Source organism: Cydia amplana, chromosome 2 (genome assembly GCF_948474715.1).
Source record: "Cydia amplana chromosome 2, ilCydAmpl1.1, whole genome shotgun sequence".
Lineage (NCBI taxonomy): Eukaryota > Metazoa > Arthropoda > Insecta > Lepidoptera > Tortricidae > Cydia > Cydia amplana.
In genome coordinates this window covers 16,883,802-16,893,642 of record NC_086070.1, presented here as the reverse complement: position 1 = coordinate 16,893,642, position 9,841 = coordinate 16,883,802, and the positions used below count along the sequence as shown (strand labels likewise).

The window sequence follows — 9,841 nt, the reverse complement described above, 5'->3', positions numbered from 1 at the left end:
TTCTCACGGAAGTAAGTTTCGAAGCCATTGTGTATTTTCAATTTTGCGCGAGCGCCACGTGACATAACTATCGTGCGAGCCGAGCGGCAGCCCACTGCCATACGCCTGTCCGATGGGCGCGCCGGCCAAATGTACCTAAACTGCGGAGTGACACCCCCCTGCCCAAGATAAAGCTGATGCTGAACCCTGGCTGTGCTTATTGGAACTCAGGTTTGGTGCAACGTAGGCACACGCTGTTTTGGTCATCCGACTCGTCTTGATGAGCACATAGGAGATTAGTACCCAAGATAGAGCTGATGCTGAACCCTGGCTGTACCTAGTGGAACTCAGGTTTGGTGCAACGTAGGCACACGCTGTTTTGGTCATTTGACACGTCTTGATGAGCACTTAGAAGAGCAGTACCCAAGATAGAGCTGATTCTGAACCCTGGCTGTACCTAATGGAACTGCGTGTGTGTGTGTGTGTGTGTGTGTGTGTGTGTGTGTGTGTGTGTGTGTGTGTGTGTGTGTTTATGTGCGGAGCAGCATGATTATCGCCAGCAGGTATCCAGACGGGATAGTTTTTCGCTCAATTGTGTGGTGTGGACGCAAAAATTAAATTCAAGAACATTGGCTCACTGACCCAACGTTCTGTAGGAAAGTCAGTTGGTTTCCTTACAAAAAATACTAGGCGACCGTTTAGGATGTAATAAGCGCTTATGAAATTGTATATTACGCGTGGATGATATTGGCAATTTGATTTTGTCGTCTGGACATTTTTAATGGACAAAGTAAAAGCTCTGACAGACAGGCGTACCGGACAGCAACCGGGGTCCGGTTAGTATATTTCTTTCTTGCTCTCACTTATAGCTGCGTTCTTAACGGACTTATAACGTACCCACTCGATCGAATATGAAACAAGGGTATCGTCTTGGGTCGTCCCATTCGTTTTTCGTCAAGTTCTTAAATTAGTCCTATTCTGCTTTCGTCACCCATTCTACATTCGTCACAATCGTCGTTGGCTTTCAATGTAGAATGCGTGACGAAAGCAGAATAGGACTAATTTAAGAACTTGACGAAAAACGAATGGGACGACCCAAGACGATACCGAAACAAGCCTCGGATTGTATCAAAGTCGCGGTCCGGTACGTTAAGGTAGATAAACTCCGCGAGCCCTTACAAAGCTCTGCTTTTTGCTAGTTAATTATTAAGAATTCATACTCGTACGTGGTTTGGAACGATGCGGTCTGAAGTTTTTCGGGGGTCTATTATAAACCGTGAATATACTGTTGAATGTCGTTTTAACTTTTTTTTGTCTGTTTCTTTTTGCTAACAGTGTGAAAGGGACAGAGATAATAGAACCCAAGTATTTCGAACTTTTATTAGACCCCGCATGTTGAAATGACATTTGACTATAAAGGTCACTTGAATGTCATTTTGTCTCACTCAGTGAGCAAAATCGCATTTTGCTCACTGTTTTTAAGAATCAAAGTACCCTTGTTCGAGCTGCTGAGGTGAAAAATAAATATTGCCTTCAATGTACGCTGACATCAGTGTGTTTGACGTTGCTTGTCAAGTTGTCACGCTTTAAACATAACAAAATTTGCAATACATTGCGTCTTAGAATATACTTTAAAGTGTAATAAAAATCTAAACACGAGTTATTTTCAAAAGTTGCTGAACAAATGTTAGTCAGGTTGAGGAGTACAGCCTACAGTTTAATTTATTGCTCCTGTTACAGGAAGCACCCTGTATACTTGTCATACGCAACGCAACGCATGGAATAAAATTTTTAATGACTATGAAAAAAAAAGTATGTTTCTAAGCATACAACTTTCAGGGTTCAGATTGTCATAATGCATTGCATACGTTGCGTACGTGGGATAAGTGTGTCCCTGCCTTATTTCCTCACATGGCGGAATATGTTTTTTCAGTAGTAACAGAGGCTATGTATGGGTTGGGGGCGACAGTTTGAAAAGCAGCCAAAGTTACATGTACAATAAGGCAGTCGTCCATCCTCAATACAAGGAAATTATTTTCAACATTCTTGTGAATGATATTGCGCTGCTAAGGCTGTCTCGACCGTTGACGTTCACCAGCACTGTAAAAGCAATAACGCTACCAAAACAAGATTATGAACGGAATACTATCCATTCATTTGCTGGGAAGGGGACTAACGAGGTCAATATTTGCTTCGGGTTGGTGTGGTGAAAAATTTTGTGTTTCACTCGGGGGCAAATTTTGTTTAACCCTCGTGCTTTGAACCCCTCGCAACGCTCAAGATTCCATTATTCGAACCACTCGCTACGCTCATGGTTCAATTATGAAATCTTTCGCTTGCTCGGGTATCAATATTAGCACGAGCGGTTTTTTAAACAACAACTTTGCCCCCTTGTAAAACAAATAACTATTATTTCAATAACTACACAGTGCGCTATGATCCATTGTATTAACACACCCTAAAAATTACACCTTATTTTACCTAACTTTGTGTTATTTCAGAGGATGAAAATGTCCAATTACCTGATGACAATGAATGTCCGCACTGTAAAACAAGAAGAGTGTTTATCTCACGTATCTATGTGGCTGCGTTCCCAATTGAAATCATATTTGGATTATTTGTCAAAAGTCACTATTTGCTCTGCAAGGACGGAAGACAAACCTGGGATATGTTTTGTGAGTGTTTAAAGATTGGTTCGCCTATGTAGGTACTTATAATATATCTACGTAATTTATGGGAAAACTCGTCAAACTGAGTATCATAAACTCATAAATAAGTTAGATTCTAGCACCTAATCGATCGATGCTTGACGCCGTGAAAAACCCGCATCGACGTCGTGGTGATCCGGTAAAGAGTTAAAGACCAATGTTCAGTAAAGAATAATATTGACTGTATATCTGCGAACGTAGGGCTCTCACATGACCTATTGCTAAATCAGAACCACACAACTAATCTATGATCCATGTTCTATGTTCTAATATGAAGTTTATTATCCCCAGGGTGACTCCGGCAGTCCTCTCGTCCGCAATAACACCCTCGTAGGAATCGCGTCCTACATAACGGACACAAATTGCAAGAGGGCTAAACTCGGCTTGTTCGCTAATGTCGCTCCCTTCGTGAGCTGGATTACGTCGGTCACTGGAGTTAAATAAAAACAATTTGTTTATACCATTGTATTTTTTATTTTGTGCCTAACATTGCATTGCCAGTTGGCCTCTGATTTATCATGATTTGCATTGTGGCGCGCAATCCAATCATCATACTTTTATTATCTCCCTATCTCAATTTATCCTATATGTAGGTTGTGTAGACGCAGCTCTAATTGGGATATTTGGGATCGTGTACAACGACAGCGCCGTACGAGTATAGCGATTGTGAAATCATTATCAGAACTCGGCCTTGATAATTTTGACATATGATAAGTCAAGCGACTCAAGCGTGCTTCAAGCATGCAATGCAATGCATGCTACCCGTTAGCGGTCTGAGAAGGGTGCCATATCCTATATCAAAAGGGACTACGTATGGGAAAATCAAAATACAATCTACTCAGTACTTTTAATTTTAATTAATACTAGACGGGCCCGCAGCTCCGCTCGCGTAAATGAAATAAAGAGTTTGTCTTATGTTTAGTTAAATACCGATATTATTATGTATTGAACCCTGCCAGGGTTTATAACTGTGGTAGGGACTTCTTATTTGTAACCGATTGGTATTTCTTTAACTAATTCGCAAATTTCTCAAAAAATGATGTGATTTGATAAAAGGCAAGATTGTATTTTTTCATCTACGTAGGTATTTATTTAAAACTTGTTTCAACATAAAATTATTATTTATTTTTATAAGCCCAATTGCAAAAACGTTCATTAGATTAATTTCCGCCCTAAGACGAATATATGTAGGTACGACCACCGCCCATAAATCGCATTTTCATACAAACGTAAGTAGTCCCCATTTCCCTGTCTGGATATTGACATTACTTACGACGGCTACGTTGACGCAACGACCCAAAATGAGTCCTGGCGTCCGACGCCAGATCACGCCATGTTTCCCGGTCTTGCGATATAGCTCTCGCCAGTCGCCATGGCCGAGTTTGAGCAACTACGTTCGTTCCAGCGATACCTAATAGGACATCCAATCGGGCGTCTCCCATTTCGTTGTCCCAAGTATACGCTCTCTTCACGGCACGATCCTCTCCCATTCTCTCGTATCCGAGCCACTGAAGCTTAGCCGCTTTGGTCTCTCCAATGCCCAAATATATCACCACTATAACGGAATACATCCTTATTTCTATGGCAACAACGTTATATTACGATATATTCGGCTACTTTAGCCGTCACTATATAGTCATCTATGTATTTGATGCTGACTGTACATTTGCTTCATGAATGTGTAGTCGCCATTAGATATATATCGCAGCCACCAAGGTCGCTCCAAAATATCTGAACATGCACTTAAGCATGAACTACATTATAATTTACATTGTTCAGATATTTGTGAATGGTGACTGTTCAGCAAGAAGAAAAAATCCTACCTGGTCGAGTCGTATCGTATTACGCGAGAAAACAGTTCTCGAATTGCTTACTTATATCTGTAAAGTCATTAAACTTTAATGATGATTAAAGTATAATTATCATACACACATTATTACGGGCACCATCCCTTGAACTGATGGGCTTCATATTAACTTGCTATCAACTTTGTATTTTTGATTTTGGCCCATCTCGGCAGCCCGTTCCCCGGACGAATGGCAATGTTTGCCGAAGCCGTGAAAGTCAATCTGAATAATATAACTCAAAAAGAAATTTAAACAAATAAATACAAATCATTAACATGATAATCATACGATAATACTAATTTGATTGATAAGTCATATATGGCATAAGTCACTCGGATGGGCATAGACTAAGGTTGAGGCAGCACACAGCACAGCGCAGTTGACAGCACTTTTTATTTTATTTCGTATAAGAAAACACCGCAATAACTGTATACCAACATGACAAACATAAACATTTGGTATGTCTATAGCACCACATCAAATAATTTTGTCTGTAGCACCACTGAAACGAAAGCAACCGAATGTTGCCGAAAATGGTCGATCATCGTAAAATGAAGATTGTTATGAAAATTTATTTTGGTTATTGTAAATTAAATACGCATCGAAAGCGATAGTTTTTATGCTCTAGTTCTATTCTCGTATTTAGATAATAGATTTAAACAGTTTTTTCTTATCATACGTGCGTCGTATTCGAGAAACGTGTCAAAAACTTTTTTAGAAATTTGTAAGGCGCCATCTCGCTTCTTCCCTCATTTTTTATCCCGTTCTGGTTTTTCAATTTTATATATATAGATAGGTACCTAATTAATAACATTTACGTACCTTCCAATTTCAATTGTTCAGATAACATATTTTAAATATATAGGTACCTAACTATAGGTACTTTAAAGTTCCGTTTTGGCTTTGATGTTAGCAACTAGAGTCTTAAACTTTTTGAGGCCTTTTTCGTTAGCCTCTTCATAACCTGATGCGGTAGACTTCACCAACTCAAACCATCTGGAATAAGTATATGAAATAGTTATTTGTACAACAAGAGATCAAAGTTTGATATTTCTTCGAGTGCTTATTTTGAGTCCCGTGCAAGCGAAAGATTCTATACTTAATATAGTTAAGCTATATAAACTATATTCTATAACTATAATTTAGAATCTTGAGCGTAGTAAGGGACTCAAAAGCACACGAGATGTAAATAACTTTGATCTCGTGTAGTTCACAAAACTTTTCACCTCAGCAGTGAGAATATTAGAGAACCCGAAAAATGTATTCCTTCTTCATCACTTACCTCTATTCACTCATGTTTTCGTAAGATATACCAACAATTAAGTTTTCACCTCAGCAGCTCGAACAAGGGTACTTTTGCTACTTAAAAACAGTGAGCAAAATCGCATTTTGCTCACTGAGTGAGCAAAATTGCATTTTGCTCATTTTGTCTCACTCAGTGAGCAAAATGCGATTTTGCTCACTGTTTTTATTTTATTTTATTTTATTTATAAGGCACACTTTACAGACGACATTCAATACATGAATACAATAAAAGTGGTAGGCTTTGTATAGAAATGCCACCCAAAATAAGTGAGCACAGCAAGAACAATAAATAATAACGAGCAAAAACTATCCTAAAATTATAAAATTATAAAAAAACACTACTACTTAACTACTACTGTTATTCTTTTAAGTAGCAAAGTACCCTTGTTCGAGCTGCTGAGGTGAAAACCAAATTATTAGTTCATTTTGCTATTCTATCCCGTCAAGTCAGGCACAGGTCAAACCCAATAACATCCGAGATACTCAAGACGTCGATACTCACCGCTCAACTCGTGGATACGAGTGTAAACTAACTCCCGCTGCTTCTATCGTAGAAACAGTAGCAACCAAGCTCAGATCCGCGAGCGTGAGGGTGTCTCCGACTGCATACTTGTGGCCTTTCAGGAACGAATTGAAGAAATCCAGAGACTCCCCCAATCTTTTGAATAGACTCTCGTCAGCAGGTTTCCCGGCAAAAATTTGGGGATACTGGAAATAACAAGTTAATAAATTAGTATGCCGCCGTTTAGACACATGATTCATAGGTCAGTACGGCTACCATCAGTTTGGCACTGACATAAACGCCTTCGAGAAAGTAATTTACTTTCTATACATCTCGCTCGTACCCGCATATTAGTGCAAACGAGATGTACAGAAAGTAAATTACGTTCTCGATAGCGAAAATGTCAGTTTTGACACTGTCAGTGACTACACAAGGATATAAAGACAGGTACCTATACTTACAAAGAAGTTTCCGAATCTTGGATAAAGAGTCCCCAAATCGAAGTCCAGTCGTTGATCGATCAGTGCCCTAGTATAAAAAATTATAAATGAACACAAAAATAATATTAAAATAAATCGACTTCTAATAGTAGTTTATGCAACAGTGATATAATAAGGGTAAGAACCAATTATGAGCTGTTGCATACATTACTTTTTCTATGACAGCTGCAGCAAAAAAAAAGAGTTATTATTAAAAAAAAAGAGTTATTATTTAAAAAAAATTGAGTTATTATTTAAAAAAAAAAGAGTTATTATTGTAAATGAAAACATACCTCTTTCAATCAAGATGATCGGAACTTGTATCTTTAAAAAAAATAAAGCAGTTGTATTATACTCATAAGATGACTGCTAGCAGTCATCTTATGAGCCTATAGACAAATCATTCAAATGACATTGCTTTAGATATCACTGTCAGTCATTTAATTGACACATTTAAGTGCTGGAGTAGAAAAAATTAGTAAGAATCAGCGTAGGTGTAGAATTGACGTGGAATAATTTATCTATATACCTGTAGGAAACTATTATGTACTTAGTAAAGCCCAGAATTTTGAATTAAATTTCTAAACAACGACGTAACTGAAATGTACCTACCTAATCTTAATGTCCTCAGGGTACAGCTCTTTGTTATTGTACTTTCTGATCAGGTAACGGCCTATCGTGCGAGACTCCCAGAGCGCAAATCCGTCATCCACTAGCGTTGGTACCGTATGTTGGGGATTTAACTGGAAAAATATAAATAATAGATGACATAGGACATATTTTGTCTGTAGAATTTAATCTAAGAACTATTAAAAAAAACCATTGTAAATATCCAATAAAAAAAATGAGCGGTAGTTTACGAAGTCTTTAGTTCACAGTGTGGCGATAGATGGCGCTAGTATCAAACCTTTAGAAATTCTGTTGTCATGTGTTCTCCGGCTTGTAGGTTAAGTTCCTTAAGGTTCAGCTGGATGTCCAGCGCCGCGGCGACCAGAAGGACCACGCGGCATGGCGCTGAGCCCGGTGTGTAATACAAGTCCATAGCTGTGAAATGACATACTTAGTTGTTGTGTCGTGTAGTCAGCTAGAATATGACTTGATAATATTTGTTATGTCAATAGTTTTTAATTATCATACCGCAGTAGGCGTTATCACTAACCTGATAAGCAAAAACTGATATTAATTTAAACTTACCTACAGTACTTATAGTGCGTCAAGCAAGTCTTGTCAGTAGCAATGTACTGCAAATTAAAGTAGGGTAACACCATGTAACACTCAAAGAGCAGAATTGCGCTAAGAAAAGCAGCAATGTACATCGAACCAAAACGTGTTTATTTTTCCGCCCTTCATACGTCAGTTCGAGGGAATTATCATAACCTCAAATTTTAGTAATGTTTACCGTCAACGAGTATGATTGTACATTGTAGGCACCTTAGCTTTGCTTGAGGTCATGCATAATCTTGGTATTTAATGGTGACAGCAGAAATTTCTCTTGAAATAGAAACGATTCAAAATGTAAACAATAAGATGATGGCTGTCATTCACGATACACATTCCACAGATAACACACAGATGACACGCGATTTTGGAATTATTCGAACACAGTGTTGCTAACCCGCGATTTTTCAAATTTGCCGCCTTTTACTACTGACAAGATTTGGTTGATCCAGTATACCTACAGAATGAATTAAATCGACAACAATGTCTTCTTCAAAGAGAATAAAACACTGGTGCAGACACAAGCTAGATAAATCAACACTGGCTTTATAGTACATTACTGCAGACGCCGGGAAAGAAGGGCTTGCCGGGTGAGTAGGTATAGACGGCCGACCGTAGGGAGGCCGGATAGTGATACGAAGCCGGCAAGACCTTTTCACGGCTAGGCATGTATAGTGCTTTTCTCAAACATATGCAATGAAATAAAAAAAAAACACTACTCAAAAAACAAATTATAAATATCAACCACCAATAGCTACACGACAAAAGTTTTTTTTAATTTCCCTTCCAATCCTGCCATAATTACTTTTTTTTTACGGAAGTCGTCCGTATTTCGCGTGTGTAGTGTTCGAATAGACCCTATTAGGGCCATTATACACAACCTGATAATAAGAATCTCAATTTAAATAAATAAAATAAATGCAGAGGATTTTAAATATTGTCTATGGTCTCTGGTGACTTACGTATAGACAAGATTTTAAATTTATTCATCAACGCATTGAATCATACAGATTCGTATTCTTAATATCAGTACGTTCGTGTATAACAGGCATTAACACGGATATTTTGGTCCGATAACCATTCATTCACTAAAAATAAAAAATATAATTCGGCTGTTTAGCCTGTTCATGGACACAGACCCCATGTTTACATGAGAATTTAAAAAAAAAATTACTTCCCGGCCTAGGCCTTCAATTTCGTATGAAATTCCTTTACAGTTCTCTGGAGTTGCTCCGCCCTAAACGTGATACTTCGAAGCCTGATATAACGCCCGGAGCGACGACATTTCATTGCATGTTTGAGAAAAATAAGTATCCAAAGCCGGTTACCGTGTTGTGCCAGTCAGTACATTCATTTCATGAGATCATTTGAGTCCATAGACTACCACCAATAGACTTCGCTTTATGAAGCTTTTAAAGCCACCTCACAACCACACTTTAGCGTCTCCCGGCTGTCGGCGTCTAGTAACTCAAACTCAATGGCCGTTGCCGTTGCTCGTCGCAGCGTTGGCGCAACTGCATAGCGACATCATTTCCTATAGCCATCCATTATCATCCATAGCGCTGATTAGACGCCGACGCTGAAAAGACACTAGTGGTGGTGTGGTGGCTCTTACGAAATAGCGAGGTCGTCACATAATAAATAAGCGCTTATAAAATAGGTGTACCTACTACTTACGCTTTATAAAGCTACCACTACCACCTATTCGTTCCTAGTGGGCGTGGGACATATATTGCTTATTTGATAGTAGGCAGCTGCCAAATAGTATGAAGATGTCGTACCACGAATGTTCATATTTTCACC

The 9,841-nt window shown here is 38.6% G+C and overlaps 1 protein-coding gene across 1 annotated transcript; it reads right to left on the bottom strand.

The window, feature by feature from the left end:
• Positions 1 to 5,418: 5,418 nt before the first annotated feature.
• On the bottom strand, positions 5,419 to 8,012 carry LOC134659172 (glutathione S-transferase 1-like). The gene is made up of 6 exons (XM_063514807.1): positions 7,980 to 8,012; positions 7,728 to 7,864; positions 7,433 to 7,563; positions 6,803 to 6,869; positions 6,342 to 6,547; positions 5,419 to 5,530 (listed from the first exon to the last, which is right to left on the bottom strand). Exons 2-6 carry the CDS (start codon positions 7,860 to 7,862, stop codon positions 5,419 to 5,421), a joined length of 651 nt encoding a protein of 216 aa, XP_063370877.1. The 5' UTR covers positions 7,863 to 7,864; positions 7,980 to 8,012.
• Between the last annotated feature and the right edge of the window lie 1,829 nt (positions 8,013 to 9,841).

Excerpts from the sequence above, each read along its gene's own strand:
- LOC134659172 (XM_063514807.1), bottom strand. The coding sequence starts at position 7,862 with ATGGACTTGTATTACACACCGGGCTCAGCGCCATGCCGCGTGGTCCTT. Across the intron at positions 6,870-7,432 it reads CCTGAGGACATTAAGATTAG|GGCACTGATCGATCAACGAC; the intron begins GTAGGTACATTT and ends TTTTTATACTAG. Across the intron at positions 5,531-6,341 it reads TCGTATCCACGAGTTGAGCG|ATGGTTTGAGTTGGTGAAGT; the intron begins GTGAGTATCGAC and ends TACTTATTCCAG.